This window comes from Hypanus sabinus, chromosome 7 (genome assembly GCF_030144855.1).
Source record: "Hypanus sabinus isolate sHypSab1 chromosome 7, sHypSab1.hap1, whole genome shotgun sequence".
Taxonomy (NCBI): domain Eukaryota; kingdom Metazoa; phylum Chordata; class Chondrichthyes; order Myliobatiformes; family Dasyatidae; genus Hypanus; species Hypanus sabinus.
In genome coordinates, this window is record NC_082712.1 from 72,347,125 (window position 1) to 72,369,863 (window position 22,739).

The following is a 22,739-nucleotide window of genomic DNA, read 5'->3' on the forward strand; positions in this document are numbered from 1 at the left end:
CCCACCCCCACATCAGTCGGTCCGTAGGAATATTGTCAATATTAAACCAGTTCGCAGTGCAAAAAAAGGGTGGTGACCCCTGGTGTTCATACATTATTTCCACTTCCGGGTTGTGGGGTTTTACTTCCAGTCTTTTCTGACCCAGTGCGCATGCGTATAACTAATTGATTTGGAGTCGATCTTGCCTTTCACTGAGGCCGAGGTAGGGGATCTTGGGCTTAAAAAGGTTGATGACCACTACCATAGGTGATGCCTAACCTGCTGAGTTCCTCCAGCATTCCGTATATGTTACTCTGGATTTCCACCATCTCACAATCTTCAGCAACACAGAATCTCTTGTGCTTCTGAAGACAGACGCACAGATGGAACCGAGGCTATCTCTCATGCAACGTTACAGCCGTGGGAGGAGCTAACAGGATTCAGGATGAGACGATTCTCAGGGTTATATACTGCATACCTGCTTTGAGAATAAATGTACTTTAAATCTTTGAAATAGTTCACTTGGTACCACTGAAGCAGAATGTTTGTTCTGGTTTATGTCAGAAAATGCTGACAGGGCTTGTAAAACATTGGTGTCAGCAGAACATGCTGACATTTGCCTGCATGAAATCATTTGATATTTAATTATTTTTGTAATGAAGCATGGTACTGCTTAATAGGAAACCAAATTATTGTCTACAGTTCCCTTAAGAAATGTACTTTGTAAATACACTGAAGACACCAAATTCTGCTAGAAATGTGTTTGTACCATACCCTTTGACTAGTTCTTTTATAAACACAGTCAGTGTTTCCTACAGTATGTGAGCTATGTTGAGATATCATCAGTAGTTTGGGGATGTTTTTTGAAATGCTGTTTCAGTATTAGACATGGCAATCAGCATAGAGGCAAGATGTCATGGTAAATCCACTCATATATCCTTTATTGACTGCTTCTCGATTGATCTTAATAAACAGGGACTAGCTCAAGGACTGAAACTAATTTTTAATTGTTTCAACATATTTAAATGTTTCTAAACATTTTCAGTGCTTGTCTATGAAGTCTTTCAGTCATCAAGGTCATTGTATATCAAGCAGTAGTAAATCAAGGTAACTGGTGGGCAGTCCTAATATCTCTGCCCTGTTGGTTCCACAACAGTTCACAACTCCATTCATACAAAGATAAGACTAATTACTCTCTCATTACCTCTACAAGTCTTAATTACCCTCATGTGATTGATTGCTATACCTTTAAACAACCCACAGAGCTTATAAACTGGAAAACTACCCACCATGGATTGGAACTGAAGAAACCTCTTGGATGAGTGGTGAAACATCTTCTTGACAACACAACAAGTCCGGTTGCCTTGATTTCCTACTGCTTGATATTTTCAGTGCTTCGCTTTTCTTTGACAAAAGTTATTCTGATCAGCATTCACAGCGTTTGACACTTTGAGAGTTGCAGATGTTAGGAACATACCTCAGCCAAACAGGACTTCTGTCTCACCAGCACACCATTGCAATGCCAGTGCAACCTTAGCCACAATGCATCAGACCAACTTCACAATGAAAGTTTCAGTTATAACTGTACTTGTGCAGAATGACATGGGTTAGTAGGTTTGCTGATGACACAAAGGATGGAGGTGTCGTGGATAGTGCGGAGTGCTGTCAGAGGTTACAGTGGGACATTGATAGGAGGCAAAACTGGACTGAGAACTGGCAGATGGAGTTCAACCCAATTGTTATATCATTAAATTTCAACTAAATTTTCTTAACGGGATACAAAAACAGAATATGGTAATGGCTGCAACTCTGGAATAAAATTCAGTGTTTACCACACCATATCAGATCGATTGCAAGGAGACAGCCAGAATGGAGAATTTCATGGTATTTACGAATCCATGACTTTGGCCAGCAAAACCAGCCTCCTTACTTGGTAACACTCACAGTGGATAAGCACCCCATGAGATTTGAACTGGGTACCTGGTTAGCTATTACTCTATAAGTGAATAATCCTTTTGCCAGATTCCAAACTTACACCTTCCGGACTCAATATCCTGCAGCTACACTGGACATGCATAATGTGTTAACAGCACAAGTGGATCACCCGGGGGACCTGTTTCACTTACACTTGCACATGTCAGTGGGGAGGCCAACAACCTCATTTGCTGGGCAGAAATTTTATTGAAAAATGTCATTTTGCATCAACTGTATTGGAGGGAACCTTGCATTGAATTCTCTATTACAAAAGCACCAGGCAGGTTTTCCAAGCTTACAACTCGGGTCAATACCTTGGTCTGCTGAAGTTGAAGATTAAGGAGAACTGCCAGCCAAAGTTTTACAAGGCTTGCTTAGTGCCATATATAGTGGTAAATGAACTTGACTGACTACAGTAGGCTGATGTGACAGAGCTGGTGTAATACTCAGTGTAGGTGGCTCTAGTTGTACCCCATCCTCAAGTCTGGCAGGACAGCTCACATCTACAGTGACTATAAATTGACCACAAACCCCACAACAATCAACATGCACAGAGACCAATTTCGATACAAGCAGTTGCCTTTCAGGGTGAGTTCAGCCCTGGGTATATTCCAATGCCTTATTGATAAATTGGTTAAAGATAATCCCCACATCTATGCCTAGCTTTAGCATAACTTAGCAACTGAGACTCCATGAAGCTACAGAAGCACCCTCTGCTGATCTTTGGTGCCAGAGACAAAGTCAACACGTACATTTCACAGGAAGAAAACTGGCGATGGGCTGTGCTTGGCATTGTCATGGTCAATTACCAGAACCTGAGCTAACAGACTGATAAATTGTTAGGTGACATTTGGATTATATATGCCAATGAAATAACAAGGGACTAGGGAAGCTACAGGAGTGTCCTCTGCTGATGAAGCCAGTGTCTTAGCAAATGAACCAACGGACACTTCAGCTAAAGGAGAAGAGATTCACAGTCCACTGGCTTTAATATCAGCTAAGCTGAAGGCACAGAGAGAGAAGCTGCCCCTACGGCAGCCCACAAGGGTGTACCAGCCAGTTGACTACTACTAAGCAGGATAGACACTTCATTCTTTTTCTGAGTTTACCTCAAGTATCCCTTCCTCTGCGGCTCCCATCTTTGGGTAGGTGGAGGGAAGGATTTACTATATCAGATCAGTGAGAGAGGGCCAGGTGCGCGTGTGGCTGTCTGACAGTGTGGTCAATCGATTGAGCCTCTTATGCATGGAGGGTTCTCTCTTTTGGCATGGGCTTTCGAGACTGCATGAGACCTTAGGGGGCTCAGTTTGTCGCACCTAAACTGCAAGCTGCCCAGTGTGTTACTATTACTAATATGACTCAGAAGAAATGTTTAATTATACTCCACCAATGTTGTTCTTGCTCCATGCATACATAAAGAAGTACATGTAGCAAGAGTGCTATCTTCTGTGGGAAAACCTAGAATGAGAGGTCACATTTTAGATTAAGAGATTGTCCACTCAAAACTGAGGTGAGGTTTTTTTTTTAGAGGATTATGAATCCTTAAACCTCTTCCTCAAAGTGCAATGAAAGCAGAGTCTGTATACATTTAAGACAGAATAAGGAAGATTTCTCAGAAGTAAAGAGAGTGGAAGTTACTGAAATTAGACTAGAATGTGGAGATGAGGTCATGATCAGCCATGATGTTACCGAGTAATATCAAAGGCTAGAGAGCCCAAGTGCTTTACTCCTATTCCTAATTTGTATCTTCACATTTCATGTTCAGGCATTCACATTATCGTGGGTGCCACGGTAGCATAGCAGTTACCACAATGCTATTACAGCTCTGGGTGTCAGAGTTTTGGGTTCAATTTCAATGTCATGTGTAAGACATCGTTATGTCCTCCCCGTGGCCTGTTGATCTCATTCACCCAATCCACCGGAGCTGACTTTCCATGTTAGTACAAACCTGTCCCTAACTCACTGGGTATGAGGCCTGTCAGCTGCCCTCACCTGGTTTAGGCTGTCTGTCAAAGCAGCGTAGCCGCAGCCACAAACAAACAGCTACTTGGAGCCACAGGTGACAGCAGAGTGTGTGGTGGGGACCAAAGGGGAGTGAGCTACCCCAGAATGGTCATGAAGCCCCTTCACCAGAGCTGCTATCCTTCCCTAGATACCCCACACACAGCAACGTAGACTGGACAAATTCCTCCATTAATAACTATCAGGAACTAATACACAGTTTGATAGAGTACTGTAGTAGCATTAATAGTGTTCTAATTTGTTCTGTATTTCATTTAATTATATAATTTGCTGTTCAGAAAAACAGAAGCTTGTCTTTTTTATACCTTTTTAAGTATTTCCATGAAACTTTGGCCAATTGAGGCAGCCGCTTAATTGGGCCAAAATGTATTGGTCCCTATATGTCCAATTAACTAGAATCAGCCATGATTTTATTGAATAGCGGAACAAGAACAAGGGATGAAATGGTCTACTCTTGCTTCTTCTGTGTGGTATCCAGTGCCTTGAAAAAGTATTCAACCTCCAACTCCTTGTTCACATAGAAGAGTATCACAACCAAGGATTTTGATCAATTTAACTGAGAATTTTTATTTATGAATCACAGGCTCATTTTTTTTCACAGTGGAGCCCAAAATACAGAAAAAAAATTGTAAAGCATGAAAAATTAAAAATACAAAACCTGAAATGTCAGCAATTCAAAGGTATTCATCCCCCTTTGCTCAGTACTTGGTTAAACCGCCTCTTGCATCTGTTACAGCCAGTAGATTTTTTTAGCTTCAATATGATGGAATATGATGGAACGAGATTTTCCCAATCTTGCTTGCAAAATAACTTGAGCTATGCCGGGTTAATTGGGGAATGGCGGCAGACAACAATCTTAATGTCTTGCCTGGGTGTTCGATCAGGCTAAAGTTAGGACATCAATTTTCTTCATTTGAAGCTACTCCATGGTTGCTTCGGCAGTGTGTTTTAGGTCGTTGTTCAAAGTTCAAACTACATTCATTATCAAACTTATGTATAATTGATACAACTTTTATACATCTCCTTACAGGCAGCCACAAAAAAAACCCAATAGAACACATTAAAACAAAAGAAGACCTTCAAACACCCAATGTGCAGGAAAAAAAAAACAAAATCATGCAAACAATAAAAGTAAGCAGATAATATTCAGAACTGAACTTCACGAAACTCAGTCACAGACTTGAAGCCAGGCATCCGCTGCAGCTGATTCAGGAGCCTGTTAGTTGTAGGCCATAGTCTCTGTTCAGCACAGAAGTAAATCTCGTGGAGCAGCAAGCTGTCCCTCACATCCATCCCCAACACCCTTTGAACATCTTTTGAATTTGGCCTGTTGCTTAAATTATCCAAACCTCAGGTTGTTCCTTGTTTTCGGTCTCAGGCCCTGCCACTTCGATACCCTCTCAGGCCTGAGGCCCAGCACCTCAATTCAGCCTATAGCCAAACTTAAATCAATCAAACCTCAGGTTTTTTCTCACTCTTGGGCTCAGGCTCTGCCTTGACTTTCCCTCACCTCAGTTCTGTCACATCAGATTGCCTCCAAGTCCACACCAGCAATGGACCTACAGTGGCTCATTCCCCACTCTTGGTTCCAGACTTCACTGCCCCAATTCGGCCTCTACTCACCATGCCACAACCATCCTGCATCTTCAACACTTCAGTTCACACCACAAAATTGCCAGGTCCTAATGAAAGAAGAACTTCCTCCCCAGAACTTACTTGCTAGCAGAGGCTAGCAGATGTTTTCTAGTATCTCCCTGTATTTAGCAGCATTCATCATCCCATCAATCCTGACCAGATTTCCAGTCCCTGCTGCCAAGAAGTATCCCCATAGCAGGATGCTACCGCCACCACCAAGCTTTATAATAGGGATGGAGTTACCTGGCTGTTGTATAGCATTAGTTCTATGCCACATGTACCACTTAGCGTTGATGCCAAAAAGTTTCACTTTAGTCTATCTGACCACAAGACCTTCTTCCACATCTTTACAGTTTCTTTTAAGTGCATTTTTCGAAGTTTTTATGGGCAAGGAAATACTTTTTTAAGCCAGAACTTCTTCTTTGCCACTTTTCCATAAATGCCCTTTTTGTGCAAGGCCTGAAAGATTGAGGAGACATGAACTTCATCTCCAGTCGCAGTCATTGATGTCTGCATCTCCCTCAGAGTGGATGTTGACATCTCTTACAAATGCCATTTTTCTCCGGTGACTAAGTTTAGAGGGGTAGGCTGACCTAAGCAGTGTAGCTGACATTTCATATTTTTCCACTTTTTTATGATAGACTGCACTGAGCTCTGAGATATGTTAGTGCCTTTGAGATGGTCTTGTACCCTTCCCCAGATTTGTGCTTCTCTATTATCATTTCCCAGACTTGTCATGAATGCTCTTTTGTCTTCATTTTGACTTGATCTATTGAAAATCTACCACATTGTTGGACCTTACAGAGAGAGGTCTTACAAAGAGAAAATGAATAAGAATTCATATTCTTATGAATTCATTGAAGACAGGTGATCCTCCAATTTTCTGCATCAACAAATTAGGTGAATTCATAAGGTAATACTGTATATTGCACTCGAGCAAAGTTAGCATAGTAATTACAAAGGAGATGAATACTTTTTTAGCCTTAAAGTTTTGGTTTTTAATTTTTAGTTAAATGTTGACAGGTTGCAGATTTTTTTCTTTTGATTTGAAATGATGCACAACGTTTTGTAGGTTAGCTCAAGCAATCCCATTTCAATATATTCTAAATTTAGAAAATTAGACAGTAAAATGTGAAAATAGCTGTGGAGTCTGAGTACTTTTTCAAGGCATTGTGTATTTATCACTCATGGCCAAAGGTGCTCCCGTTCATATCTCCTCTCTTAAGCGTTGTTTATAGGATTGTCAAACATCCAGAGGGGGTAGAAACTCGGTTCTTTCTCACCCATGGTTATCTCAGCTTTCCAGTTACCTTTAGAAAGGCTGATGCCTTGTGACTAACAGCACACTCTAGAGCACATACATCACACTGAAAAGTAAAATACAGGAGGCAATGTGTAAAGGGAAATGAACTGTAGCTGCTAGGCATCGGAAATAAAATTCTGGAGACAGTTGGTCAGGCAGCATGCGTGGAAACAGAACTTCAAGTAAGAACAGCATTAATGTTCAGCATATTCTGATAAATGCTTTCTAACAAACTCATGTTAATGCATCAAATAAAGCAAAATTACTTGGAATAAACAGCAAATAAAATATGTAAGGTATTGCACTTTGTCTTTTTAGGTAAGGCAAAGTTTTCCCATTTCAAGACCCAGAATCAGACACCAGCATACAGTATATCGTGAAATTTGTTGTCTTTGAGGCAGCAGCACAATGCAATGCATAGTAATAGAGAAAAGACTGTGAATTATAGCAAAAATATATTTATTTATATTAAATAAGTAGTGCAAAAATAGAAATTTAAAAAAGTAGAGGTAGTGTCTGTCGGTTTAATGGCCATTCAGAAATTGGATGGCTGAAGGGAGGAAGCTGTTCCTGAATCATTGAGCATATGCTCTTGTGCCTCCTTCCTGATGCCAGCAATGAGAATAAGGATTCTTGTGGTTCTCACAAGAAATTGTTAAGGAACCACAAGGTTGTTGTTTGAAAATGCCTTTGACATATCCTAATGAGTTTGTAGCTCATGAGAGCTCATATATCTGAAGGTCATACCAGAAAACCTTATCCTTGAAGAAGGACAAATTAGCTGTAATTCTGTTTTTCAGTTCTTCAAACTATTTATCATTAAATTTGACATGAACATTTTTCACTGTCAAATAAAGACAGAGCTCAGTAAATTTTAATTTTTAAGAAGTCATCTTTTCATACATTAAAATAAAAATACTGCCTAGCTCAGAAATTAAAGCTGTTGAGAACATATATTCAGCCCATCCACATCAGTATTGATACTATCTAATTGAATTTTCCTGATATTCCTCCTATCTTTTCTCATTACTTCTTTAAAAATACGTGACTCATTTGAAACAATATTTCATTCTTTCTTATAGTAACCATGAAGTAAACCAATAGATACCTAGATGTGGAAGAAATTCTTCTGATTTCCCTCTAGTTTCTTCTGATCATAATCTGAATTTATATCTCCTTGTTAGCAATCTGCCAAAAAGCAGAAACAATTTTTCACTTCAAAAGCTTATCAGAAGTTTAATGTTGATCTTGTCACAACCCTTAACTTTCTCCAACATGATGGCTCTCCATCACGTCAGGCAATGATTGGAGACCTGTCCGCAAGAGTATTTAAAGAGAGAAACCTGTTACACTGGGGCATTTCCACTATCTCGACTTCAGAATTTTGCATCCAGTGTGGTCTCCCTCATTGCAGTGGATGACCATGATGTCTTCTGTGCCCTTCACTCCTACAGTGTTGCAGTACCGCCTTCCTGGCCATTGGATCTCACTTTCGATCTCAGCCACCCAGTCTGCTGGAGCTGACTTCACATGCTGGGACAGGCATGTCCCTGTCTCACTGGGGCATGAGGCCTCTGGAAACCCTCACCTGGTTTAGCACGCCTGCGAAGCAGTGTACCTGGGTTTGGCTGCTGGTGTGTGCAAACAGCTACTTGGAGGCACAGATGAGAGGTTACTGAGTGATCTGCCTTGGAATGGACACACCAAGCCCCAGAGTTGCTACCCCTTCCTGCACACCTCATATAGCTATTCTCCAACTTATTGACTAAAAACGTCCAGAAATTTTGAATTTTTCCTTTTGAATTAAACCCTTCTTTCTTTATTCTAGAGCAAGTTCTGTAGCTCCAATATCCTTTCTAAAATTAGTTACTGCACATTCAACAATGCAACCTGAGCCAAAACAATAACCCTGACAATATGGAGAGAAGCAGCCCATGTTACAAGAGCATTTTAGTTCCAATCTTTCTTACATTTTCTGCAGCGATATTCAGTGAAGGTAATTCTCATTGATCAGTTTCAACAATCTAATGTTTGAAATAAAAATGAAGAATCTGCTATTACGTGGCAAGTCAGGCAGCATCTGTGGAGAGAGGAACAGAGTCTCTGTATGTTACTTTTTGGTTTTCAAATCCAGTTGAAAGCTAGGCAACTATATCTAACCACCAGGGTTGAATAACCAGATGGCCTGACTCACTAAATCTATACAAGGGCTACTGCAAGTTACTCTATATCAAAATGGTTCAGTCCTACGCACAATTATACTCATTTACCAGCTCATTCTGGAACAAATCAGAATCAAAATTAGAATCAGATTTAGTATCACTGGGATATGTTGTGAAACGTGACAATGATGGAGAAACTGAGAGAATGCATGGAGATAGAGGAACCAAGAGAATGTCATGTATGTTCTGATGATTAGCTATTCCACTGAAATGCTTTCCTTTTCCACAATCATGGTTTCCTCTCTACCATTGTAGATGGAGACCTTGAGTACATCTCATCTATTTCCTGCAACTCTACTCTAATCTCTTCTCCTCCTGGTCAGAGCAAGAACAGAGTTTCTATCAGCTTCAACAAGTTCTCACCACCAAATATATATTCTTCTTCCTCCCTGTTCAGCACTTCAAAACAATTGCTGCCTTTGTAACTTTGTGGTCTGCTCTTCCATCTCCAGCTGCATATGGCACCTCCTCATGCAACTACAGGAGATGAAACACATTCACCTTTTCCTTCCAATTATCCAAAGATCTGAACAGTCTTTTCCAGTAAGATGCAGATTCACCTGAACTTCCAATCTACTCAAAGTCCAAAAGTTCAAAGTAAATTTTATTTTCAAAGTGCATATATGTCAGCATATACAACCCTGAGATTCATTTTCCTATGAGCATATTCAGCAAGTTTATAGAATAGTAGCTATAAAAAGAAGGCAGCCATATCCAGCGGGAAGCATTGGGAGTGGGCAGCAGATTGAGAGGCAGCAGAGTGAAAGGGCTTTTGCTCAACGGGCCTCGGTGGTAACAGGATGAGGTGAAGCAGTTGTTGATTGCAAAAGGAGGTAGTATTGTGTGAGGCCAGTTTTCTGTGGTCAGTGTCAGATGTGGGAGGTCCTGGAGACTCCCGGCATACCGGATGGCCACATCTGCACCTAATGCATCGAGATGCAATTCTTAAGGGACCGTGTTAGGGAATTGGAGCTGCAGCTCGATGACCTTCATCTGGTCAGGGAGAGTGAGGAGGTGATAGAGAAGAGTTACAGACAGGTGGTCACTCTGGGGCCACGGGGGACAGAGAAATGGGTCACAGTCAGGAGAGGGAAGGGGAAGAGTCAGGTACTAGAGAATACCCCTGTGGCTGTACCCCTTGACAGTCCTGTTTGAGTACTGTTGGGGGGGACAGCCTACCTGGGGAAGCAACAATGGCCATGCCTCTGGCACAGAGTCTGGCCCTGTGGCTCAGAAGGGTAGGGAAAGGAAGAGGAAGGCAGTAGTGATAGGGGACTCTATAGTCAGGGGCTCTGACAGGTGATTCTGTGGACGCAGGAAAGAAACTCAGATGGTAGTTTGCCTCCCAGGTGCCAGGGTCCGGGATGTTTCTGATCGCATCCAAGATATCCTGCGGTGGGAGGGAGAACAGTCAGAGGTCATGGTACATATTGGTACCATTGACATAGGTTGGAAAAGGGAAGAGGTCCTGAAAGAAGACTACAGGGAGTTAGGAAGGAAGTTGAAAAGCAGGACCTCAAAGGTAGTAATCTCGGAATTACTGCCTGTGTCATGCGACAGTGAGAATAGGAATAGAATGAGGTGGAGGATAAATGCGTGGCTGAGGGAATGGAGTGGGGGCAGAGATTCAGATTTCTGGATCACTGGGACCCCTTTTGGGGTTGGTGTGACCTGTACAAAAAGGACAGGTTGCACTTGAGTCCCAGGGGGACCAATATCCTGTTGGGCAGGTTTGATAGAGCTGTTGGGGAGGGTTTAAACTAATTTGGCAGGGGGTTGGGAATCAGAACGTGAGCGCAGGGATTAAGGTAGAAGGACAAGGGCATGATGCTAAGAGTTCTGAGTTGATGAGGAAGGACAGGCAGGGGAGGAAACATAATTGTAGCCAGTTAAAGGGGTTGAAATGTGTCGATTTCAATTCTAGGAGTATTAGGAACAAGGAGGATGTACTTAGAGTGTGGATTAGTACGTGGAACTATGATGTTGTGGCCGTTACTGAAACTTGGTTGGAGGAAGGGCAGGATTGGATGATGCAGGTCCCGGGGTTCAGGTGTTTTAAAAGGAATAGGATGGGAGGTAGAAAAGGGGTGGGGGGGGGAGTGGCATTGCTGCTCAGGGATAGTATCACTGCTATAGAAAGGGAGGACGCTGCAGAAGGAGTGTCCATTGAGTCATTCTGGGTGGAAGTCAGAAATAGGAAGGGATCAATCACTGTGCTGGGAGTAGTCTATAAGCCCCAAGTAGCCTTCGGGACTCCGAGGAGCCGATAAACAGGCAGATTTTAGAATGGAGCAGGAAATACAGGGCAGTGTGTAAAACAGGGTTTCAACTTCCCTCATATTGACTGGCACCTCGTGAGTGCAAGGGGGATAGATGGGGCTGAATTTGTCAGGTGTGTTCAAGAAGGATTCCTGACACAGTATGTGGACCGGCTGACGAGAGGAGAGGCTATACTGAATCTGGTTCTGGGTAATGAACCAGTTCAGGTGACAGAACTCTTGGTGGGGGAGCATTTTGGTGAGAGTGACCACAACTCCCTTAGCTTCAGCATAGCTATGAAAAGGGATAAAATCAGATGAAATGGTAAAGTGCTTAACTGGGGAAGGGCTAACTTTGAAGGGATGAGGTAGGAACAAGTGAGAGTAAATTGGAAATAGATGTTCAAAGAGAAAAGCACAGAAGTAATGTGAGAGAAGTTTAGGGACCACTTGAGCTGAGTTCAGGATAGGTTTGTCCCACTGAGGCAAGGAAAAAATGGTAGGAAAAAGGAACCGTGGCTGACGAAACTGTAAGGCAACTCGTCAAGAGGAAAAAGGAAACATATTTTAGATATAAGAAGCAGGAATAGGAGGGGCTTATCAGAAATATAGGGTAGCCAGGAAGGAGCTAAAGAAAGGACTTAGGAGAGCTCAAAGGGGGCATGAGAAGGCCTTGGCATGTAGGATTAAGGAGAACCCCAAGGCGCTCTGTGCATATGTGAAGAATAGGAGGATGATGAGAACGAAGGTGGGACCGCTAAAGGATAAAGAAGGCAACATGTGCCTGGAGGTGGAGGAGGTTGGGGAGGTCCTAAATGAATACTTTGCTTCAGTATTCACAAGTGAAAAGGATCTTGATCTGGATGAGGTTGAAGTGGAGCAGGCCTGTGTGCTGGACAGTGTGGAGATTAAGGAAGAAGAAGTGCTGGATCTTCTTAAAAACATTAAGATTGCTAAATCCTCAGGGCCAGATTTGATACACCCCAGGTTGTTGTGGGAATTGAGAGAAGAGATTGCAGGAGCATTAGCTATGATCTTTGAATCCTCTTTGGCTGCAGGGGAAGTGCCGGAGGACTGGAGAAAGGCAAATGTAATTCCCTTGTTTAAAAAAGGTAATAGGGAGAAACCTGGGACTGTAGACAAGTGAGTCTTACGTCAAAGGTATGCAAACTACTGGAAAGGATTTTTAAGGATAGGATCTACGAGCATTTGGAGAGGTACAGTCTACTCATGGATAGTCAACATGGCTTTGTGAAGGGAAGATCGTGCCTCATGAGCCTGATTGAGTTTTTTGAAGAGGTAACAAAAGAAATTGATGAGGGTAGGGCAGTGGATGTGGTCTACATGGACCTTAGCAAAGCATTTGACATGAGAGACTCATCCAGAAAGTCATGAGGCATGGGATAAGTGGAACCTTGGCTGTTTGGATAAAAAAATGGCTTAAAGGAAGAAAGCAGAGGGTAGTTGTGGAAGGAAAGTATTCTGCCTGGAGGTTGGTGACTAGTGGAGTGCCGTAGGGACCTGTCCTGGGACCCCTGCTATTTGTGAGTTTTATAAATGCCCTGGATGTAGAGGTGGAAGGATGGGTGAGTAAGTTTGCAGATGACACGAAGATTGGAGGAGTTGTAGATGGAGCTGTAGGTGGTCGAAGGTTATAAGAGGATATAGACAGGCTGCAGAGTTGGGCAGAAAAATGGCAGATGGAGTTCAATCCAGACAAGTGTGAGGTGATGCATTTTGGAAGGACAAACCAGAAGACTGAGTACAGGATTAATGGTCAATTACTTAAGAGTGTGGATGAACAAAGGGACCTTGGGGTTCAAATCCAGACTTCGCTCAAGGTCACTGCGCAGGTTGATAGGGTAGTTAAGAAGGCCTATGGGATTCTAGGCTTCATTAACAGGGGGACTGAGTTCAAGAGTAGAGAGGTTATATCGCAACTCTACAAATCTCTGGTGAGACCGCACTTAAAGTATTGTGTTCAGATCTGGTCACCTCATTATAGGAAGGATGTGGAAGCTATGGAGAGGGTGCAGAGGAGATTTACCAGGATGTTGCCTGGATTGGAGAACAAGTCATATGAAGCAAGGTTAGCAGAGCTGGGACTTTTCTCTTTGGAACATAGAAGAATGAGAGGGGACTTGATAGAGGTCTACAAGATTATGAGAGGCATAGAGAGGGTAAATATTCAGTACCTGTTTCCCAGGGCACCAATAGCAAACACCAAAGGGCATATGTACAAAATTAAGGGAGGAAAATTTAGGGGAGACATCAGGGGTAAGTTTTTTTGCACAGAGGGTTGTGAGTGCCTGGAATGACTTGCCAGGGATGGTAGTGGAGGCTAAAACATTAGGGGTATTTAAGAGCCTCTTGGACAGGCACATGGATGAAGGAAAAATGGAAGGTTATGGGGAAGTGTGAGTTTAGTACTCTTTTTTTAAAGGATTATATGGGTCAGCACAACATGGAGGGCTGAAGGGTCTGTACTGTTCTGTAGTATTCTATGGTTCTATGATTCTATAACTGGAGCAATGAATAATCAACTGGAATGCAGAAGACAACAAACTGTGCAAATGCAAATATAAATAAATAGCAACAAATAAAAAGAACCTGAAATAACAAGATAAACAACTGATCATTGGTTGTGGGAATATCTCAATGGATGGGCAAGTGAGTGAATTTATCCCCTTTGTTTAAGAGGTTGAGGCATAGTAACTGTTCTTGGACCTTGCGCAAGTCCTGAGGATCTTGTACCTTCTACCTGTAATGCTTGGGGCTAGCGGCTTGTGTTTGTCTAGGGAAAAATCTGTTCACCCGACAAACAGTGTCTCCCGTTTGTGTAGATGCTGTGTAATACACATTGGTACAAACTCGCACATACAATATCAGATAGCACGCAATGTATGTTTTACAACTTGCATTTTATAAATCTTACTAGAACTAGGTAATTAATAGTGTTACAATATAAAAAGAAAGAAAAGGGCGCCAAAACTTATCAGAGTTCAATCAGTTCCGGCGCAACCATTGGAGCTCAATTATTGAAGCCTTCTGTCTACCATTCCATCTTCTCCCACCTCATCGACCTGCTGCCTGGGACCAAACTCGGTGGTCGACCAGAGCGCTTCCAACATGTCCTTCCTCTTCTGTTCTCCTCCTGAAAAAAACCCACGCACTGACTCCGGGTTCCTACACATACAGATAGAGCAACATTGCTTAGTTCCTCCATTATCAATAATTATAACCCAAACATTTCAACTAAACAGAGCATTACCTCATCAGTTACCTACAAAGAAGCCAATTCATTATAATGCTACAGAGAAGCCATTTTATATATGCAGTTAGCAGTTAACATTACAGTTAATAACCTGAGAACCTCATGGCAGCAATGAGAAAAGAGCATAGCCTGGATGGTAAGAATCTTTGAAGATGAATGCTACTTTCCTATGACAGTGATTCATGTAAATATGCTCAATGGTTGGGAGGGTTTTACCCATGATGTACTGGGCCAAATTCACTACCTTTTGTAGGATTTTCCATTCAAAGGCATTGGTGTTTCCATACCAGGACATGATATGGTCTTTCAATACAGTCTCCACTACTCATTTATAGAAGTTGGACTAAGTTTTAAATGTACTGCACTGCATTTGGTGCATCTATGTACTGCATAAGGTATTCATGGTGTAGCCTCTTCTACATTGGAGAAGCCAAACACAGGTCAGGTGTTCACTTTGCAGAACACGTGCACTCAGCCTGCAGGAGACACCTTGTAGTTTCTGCTGGCTGCATCTGACTCTCACTCCCATCTCTTTCTCCTGCACTGTTATGACAAGACTCAATATAAACTGAAGAAGCAACAACTCATTATTTATTTCGGCACACTACAACCTGCAGAACTTCATACTAAATATTCCAATTTTTGACATTTTTTAAATACCCTTTGTATTAGGACTGGTGATGTTTGATTGTCATTCCTGTTCCCAATTTATTCTTTTCCTTTTATTTCATTTATTTACATATTCTGGCCCTTCAGAAGCATGTCATTCCTGCTGCTGCAGAAATAATTCTGGTGAGCCATGATTGTACTTCTACTATGGCAGATATACCTTTTCTTACGCAAGCTGACCAAAATTGTACACAATATTCCTGGTGTGGTATGATTGTAGCAGGATGTCCTTGGTTCTACACTCAAAACTGATTGCTGTGAAGGCCAACATATCACTTGCTTTCTTCACTGCTTTTCATGTACCTGCATATTTGCTTTTGGGTGCTTTTCATGTCAGCTATTCTTGTGCACAGTTCACTGAAAATATAGGAATATGGTTTGCAGCAGTTGATGAAGCTTTGGGAGAAAGGGGTATACCAATTCTTTCCTGGGGATGACTAAGAACAAACAATAAATATTGATCTGGCCAGTGATCCCAATATCATACACCATTAATAATCCAGTCAGTAACTTTTAATAACAACTCTGATATACTTCTAAGTGATGTTGTTGGTATTGTACCCCAATTTAATGGGAATTGTTTTATATCTTGGCAGTTTTAAAAGAGTTGTAGGCACTTAATCTTTTTTCCCTGATTGTTGTGGTTACTTTTTGATACAACAGAATTTTCCATTTTAAAATTATCTTACATTTCTCCAGTGTTTTGTTCCGGACCCACTTAGTTTCACTCTTTTTAATTGGAATGAGGTATAAAGAAAGACTTTGCACTTGTTTTTCAGTGTTTCTGCCCATTTTTAGATTTTTAGGTAAGGTCCCATGCACACTGAAGTGATCAGAAATCAGACAGGATATACTTTGTTTTCTTTGTTTAAAAATATTTAAAGGCAGAGATTAGAACAAGAAATTCTGGCTCTTTACCTTCATTACCAAGTTGCAATAAAATAAGTCATACATTATGCTGAAAGTAGAAAATATCAGATCAATTCAAGTCTTATTCGGGACATAGTGTTAAAAGTGAAAAGCATCCAGTGGTGATGGATCTCTGAGAAAAGGAAAGTCACATTGAGTAGCTAAGTAGTTCATAGTCCCCTCAGTCATGGAACTTAAAGCTACTGCTGATCTAGAGAACCTGGTGCCACCCATAGCCATAGTGAACCATAGATGTTTTGCAGACACTGGCAGCCAATGAGAGATCTAAAGTGTGAAGGTGGTGGAAGCAGCTTGCTAAACAAGCACATCATACATTGGTTGAATTAAAGGAGACCAAACCACAATGACAATTTCGGGAAGTAAGGATTCCAATTAGTTTTCAATTAATTTTGGGCATTTTGTGGACTAATTTAGTGTGCCTTAGTGTCTAGAGTCCAATTGGGAAGCATCTTTGTTGTAGTATTAGATAAGGTAATTTGTTGTTTCAGAGTGACAAAGGAGATAATGCTGAAGCTTTATAAGACACTAGCTAGGCTGCACTTGGAGTATTGTCAATAGTTTTGGCCCCATATCTCAGAAAGGATGTATTGTTGTTGGGAAAAGTCCAGAGGAATTTCATGAGGGTGACTTCAGGAATGAAGCGGTTAACATATGAGGAGCATTTGTCAGCTTTGGTCTTGTACTTACTGGAATTTAGAATAATGTGTTGAGATCTCATTGAGACCTACCGAATGGCGAAAGGACTTGATGAGATGGATGTGAAGTAGATGTTTGCTCTGGTGGGGTATCCAGAACTAGAGGGCACAGCCTCAAAAGTAAAGGGTTAACTTTTAGAACAGAAGTAAGGAGGATTTTTGTTTTGGCCAAAGTGTGGTGAATCTGTGGAATGCTGCACCACGGACTGCATTGGAATCAAAGTCCATGGGTATGTTTAAAGTGGAAGTTGATATTCGATTCCTGATTGGTTGGGGCATCAAGAGATAGGGTTAGAGGGCAGGTCAATGGGGTTGAATGGGATCCAGGATCAGCCATGATGAAATGGTGGATCGTACTGAATGGGCTGAATGGCCTAACTTTGCTCCTATGTCATAGACTCTGGCTACATAGAGTAGCCAGAAAATTGTGAATAAGTGAAGAATTGTAATCTACACCTGCAGAAATTAGCAATTCTGTTAGAACCTCTTTAGTAAGGATATGATGACATAAAGAGTAATGAGGTAAAATGGATGAAATTCCTTGGTGTTAACTTTTCAAGGGATCTATCCTGGGTCCAGCTTGTAAGTGCCATTATAAAGAAAACACGGCAGTGCATTTAGTTTCTTGGAAGTTTCTGAAGGTTTAGCATGTCATCTAAAGTTTTGACAAACTTCTAGAGATGTGTGGTTGGTTGCGGGTGACTAATGCTGCTCCACAGGGTCTGGGTTGGGACTGATACTTTTCATGTTATATGTCAATGATTTGGATGATGGAATTGTTGGCTTTGTTGCCAAGATTGCAGATGATACACAGATAGATGGAGGGGCAGGTAGTCTTGAGGAAATAGGGAGGCTAAAGAAGGACTTGGACAGATTAGGAGCATGTGTAAAGAAGTGGCAGATGGAACACAGTATCAGGAATGGTATGGTCATGCTCTTTGAAGGAAGAAATGAAAGGGTTGACTATTTTCTAAATGGAGAGAAAATACAAAAATCTGAGGTGCAAAGGGATTTGGGAGTCTTGATTGGTCAGGGCATGAAGGGATACAGGGTGAAAACAGGAGATTGGGGCTAAGAGGAAAATTGGATCAGCCATGATGTAATGGCGGAACAGACTTGATAGGCTAAATGGCCTAATTCTGCTGCTAAATCTTATGGTCTTATAGTCTTATATTGACTAGATGTGTCATGTCCTGGTATGAAAACACCATTGCTGTTGTATGGAAAAGCCTACAAATATTAGTAGATACGGTCCCAGTCCATCACAAAAATGGATCATAGCTCGATCAGCAGATAGGGAAACTATTTATGAACAGTGGCTCTTTTACCTATCAATATACAAAACACAATTCCCTCTGCTCCCTTTGATCATCAGTGACCCATAGGAGAGACTAAAAGTCACAGGTTATTTCCAATTGGAACAGACCTGCCAATACCCATTCATGACAGCATTATCCTTGCTAAGCATTGGAAGTCAGAAGTTAATCTCATAATAGGTCATGTGACATTGAGTGCACTTAGCATGCGCACACCATGATACGTGCTGTCTAATTCTGAATGGGTTTATCAATGCCCTAAGAATGTAGTCACACCAGCACCTTAGCTTATCCTTAAATAAGCTAATAATTTTGCCAAGAGGATTGTCCTCTAAAGCACCATCCCCACCCTATCAAGCATTGAAACCAAAAACTTATTACATCAACAACATTAGATTCTTGGTCCTTTTGCTGATCAACTTTGACTAACATCCTATTATTAACACTTCAATCATTGGAACAGTTTATTCTCATTTTAATTTCCCAACAAATGCATGGTTCTTAATCAATTCTAAGATTAAACAGAATAGCTTTTAGAATTTATGTTTAATAGGCTCAACTTCAGAAAAAAAAGTTTCTTCTTATGGGGATGAGAGGAATTAGGGCTGACAGTAGGAGATGGTCACTGAATATCCAGTAAAAAATACCAGGGCAGTGATTTTACCCAAAGGATGGTTAAAATATGGAACATTTTATTTTTGCAAGGAGTAACTAGAGCAGGTAGCAATTGATGTTTATGGAGATCTAACATAACCATGTGAGAGAAAAAGGAAATATAAGAGCAGGTTGATGGATAGAGATGAAAAAGCAGATTTATGTAGAACATAAACACTAGCAGTGAATTTTTAAGACAAGTGGTTCACTTTTCTGCCAAAATTAGTTTGTAATGCTTTCAAAATATATTTTTAACACTCACCTGGCGAGTAGTCAAAGGAAAAGTTGCAATTTAAGGAAATTTAGTAGATGAATACAGTCATAGAGTACTACAGAACAGAAATCGTCCCTTCCGTTCTTCTAGTTCAGCTCATCTAATTTATGCTGACCAGGTTTTCTGTCTAGACCCATCTAGCTGTACGCTGACCATAAATATTCATATTTCTCTCATCCAAGTACCTATCCAAACTTCTCTTAAATGTTACAATTGACCACGTATCTAAAACTGACAAGAGCAGCTTGTTTCACATTTGCACCACCTTCTGAGTGAAGAAGTTCCCCGTTAGACCTCTCTTAATTATTTTACCTTTCACCCTATACCTATGACCTCTAGTTCTAGTCTTCAACAACCTGACAAGAAAAACCTTGTAAACATTTATCCTATACTCCTAATAATTTTACAGTACATACCTTCTAAAATATGGTAGAGTAACATAACATGTTAGCACAATGTTTTACAGCACCAGCAATCACTGGTCAGGGTTCAATTCCTGCTGCTAATTGTAAGATGTGGGTTTCCTCCGGGTGCTTCCGTTTCCTCCAACATTCCAAGGGGTTGGAGAGCTGTGTGCATGCTATGTTGGCACTAGAAGCATGGTGACACATGCAAACTTCCCCTAATACAATCCTCAGACTATGTTATGCTAATGTACACGTGATAAATAAAGCTAATCTTTCACTATTTTCCTGCACTCCAGGGAATATACTCCTAGCCTATTCAACCTTTCTCTATAACTCAGGTCCTCGAATCCTGACAACATCTCTGCAAACTTTCAAACTGATCAATATCTTTCCTGTAGATAAGTAACTAAAAGTACATTGAATTTGCCCTCACCATCGCATTATAAAACTTCAAGCACGTAGCCAAATAACTAAGCATCTCTCTGCCAGAAAATATGTCTATAATAGAATAATAAATGTTTATTTTTGCGCAATTCATCCACCAACAAAGTTCCAAATATTTCTTACAACCAGAGAAAACCTGAAGATGCTGGAAATCCAAAGCAACACACACAAAAGGCAAAAAGAATTCAGCAGGCCAGGCAGCATCTGTGGAAAAGAGTAAACAGTCAACGTTTCAGGCCAAGACCAGGACCTGATGAAGGGTCTTGGCCCGAAAAGTCAACTGTTTAAGCTTTTCCACAGATGCTGCCTGGCCTGCTGAGTTGCCCCAGAATTATATGTGCGTTGTCCAAATATTTCTTATTTCTTTTACTGACTTTCACTAGTTTCTCCTGCCTTACTGTTCCAGTAATTCAAGCACTGGTATTAACATATGAGCTAGCTTTATTTCACTTTCCTGGGCTGGTATTTCATGTTGTTTGTCAATTCCTAATCCACGCCAAACACAAAAATATGAAATACAAAGTCTGCTTCCAATAACTTGTACAGCAACTTGATCTTTGTGCTTCACTTTGATTTTTGTCAATAGTTTGGTTCTATTTTTCAGCTGATGACTCTGAGCTGTGTGCTAGTCATGACTTGAATTTGGGAATTGAAAAATGAACTTGGTTGTTTGCCTGACATATTGGAAATGAACACTGTAATCAGGTGTTGCAATCCTATGCTGAGATTTCTGGCCATCGCTAAAGTTTATAGCCTAGGGACTGTGAATAAGTTGTTTTCTACAATCTTAGCGGTCACACAAATTTAGGAATTTGAGAATAGCTGAGAGTTACCATTAAGTGAATTTGCTGTAAATTCACTGCACGTGCACACCAATTTCATGAACTGTTTTAAGTAAAGAAGGTAAAATAATTGCAAATCTGTTTTACACTGATACATTTGTTTTGGCATAGATTAGTGGAAGATGAAAAATAATCCATTATAGAATGAGGTATGAAGCTGCGAGGTGATAGGTGGAAAATATAAAGAGCTGGAGGAGAAGGAATCTGATAAGAAAGGGAAGGAGGAGGGGTACCAGGAGGTGATGATAGGCAGGTGTGGAGAATGAAAGAGGTAATGGGGGGGCAAAGTAGGGAATTGAATAAGAGTGAAAGGGGAGGAGGAAATTACAAGAAGATGGAGAAATCATTGTTCATGCCATCAGGTTGGAGACCACCCAGATGGAATTTCCTACTCTCCTCTCCCATCAGATACCTCCTTCTCCAGTCATGTGCTTTTCCTATCAGATGCTGCCTGACCTGCTAAGTTCATTTTGAGTATGTTGCTCTGGATTTTCAGCATCTGAAGATCTCATCTGTTTAGGTTTTTCATGGGAGTAGTGACAATTAGCTTTGTAATTGTGTGGGGTTTCAGGAATCCCAAACTTCTGTGTAGACCTCACTTGGAGTTGCACACCTCTGTACCTATGCTTGGAAAACTGCCTATTTAATTGGCACAAGAAAACGTGGACCATCCATAAGAGTATGAGGTTACTTAAGTAACTTTTGGTCCAATTTCATTATGATTTCCTCATCAGGAGGCCACAATCAACGTGGTTCAGAAATAACATACCCTCCTCACTGACAAACAACACAGGCACATTCCTGGATGTGCGCTTACCCCACTGCTAAACACTCTCTATATTCACAACTGTGTTGCCTGACACAGATCAAATGTCATTGATAAACTCACTGATAACGCAAGGTTGTTGGCAGAGTATCAGATGGTGATAAGGAAGTTCATAGGTGTGTAATAGATCTGCTGTTGAGTGATATTACAACAATCCTGCACTCAATGGCAGTAATTCTAAGGAGCTGATATGGAATTCAGGAATGGAAGTTGGGAGAAGTCCTCACTGAGGGGTTAACAATGAAAAGAGAGAGCAGATACAAGTTTCTGGGTATCAACTTCTCCGAGGATCTTTCCTAGGTCCAATATATTGATATAATCACGAGAAAGGCATGCCAATGGCCTTACTTCATTGGAAATTTAACAAGATTTGGTATGTTACCAAAGCCTCCTGAAAGTTTCTACAAATATAGTGTGGAGAACATTTGGACTAATTGCATCATAGTCCAGTATGAAATCTTCAAAGCACTGGATTACAAGAATCTTCAGAGTTGGTGAGTAGGACAGCTCCATCGTGGGTAATAAGCTCCCCAGCATCAAGGACATCTTCAAAAGGTGGTGCCTCAAAAGGGTGGCATCCATCAATAAGGGCCGCAAACACCCAGGGCATGCCCTCTTCTCATTTGTACCATCAGAGAGGAGGTATAGGAGCCTGAAGACACACACGCAATGTTTTAGGATAGCTTCTTCCCCTCCACCATCAGATTTTGGAATGGTCCATGAACCCATGAACACTATGTCATAACTCTGCTTTCTTTTTGCACTATTTATTTATTTATTTTTATATTTCTGATTGTATCCTACAGTAATATTTTATGTATTGAACTGTTCTGCTGCTGCAGTACAGCAAATTACACAACATACGTCAGTGATAATAAACCTGATCCTGATTCTGAATCTGGTTAATTTGAATCTCCTCAACTGCTTGAATGATGCTATTGTTTGGAAATATCTTTGTGAAGACCATAAGACATGGGAGTAGAATTAGGCCATTTGGGCCATTGTCTACTCCACC

At 41.1% G+C, this 22,739-nt stretch overlaps 1 protein-coding gene across 3 annotated transcripts in view; it reads left to right on the plus strand.

Moving 5' to 3' along the window:
- chrna8 (cholinergic receptor, nicotinic, alpha 8) overlaps nucleotides 1-22,739 on the plus strand; it is a 362,783-nt gene that overhangs the window by 243,534 nt on the left and 96,510 nt on the right. Inside the window, exons 5-6 of one of the 3 annotated variants that reach the window (XM_059973863.1) lie at nucleotides 8,928-8,981; nucleotides 15,674-15,712. The exons of the other annotated variants lie outside the window; for them this stretch is intronic. Of the exons in view, the coding sequence (XP_059829846.1) occupies nucleotides 8,928-8,981; nucleotides 15,674-15,712 (93 nt within the window). The remainder of the gene's footprint in view (nucleotides 1-8,927; nucleotides 8,982-15,673; nucleotides 15,713-22,739) is intronic. 3 annotated transcript variants of the gene reach the window in all.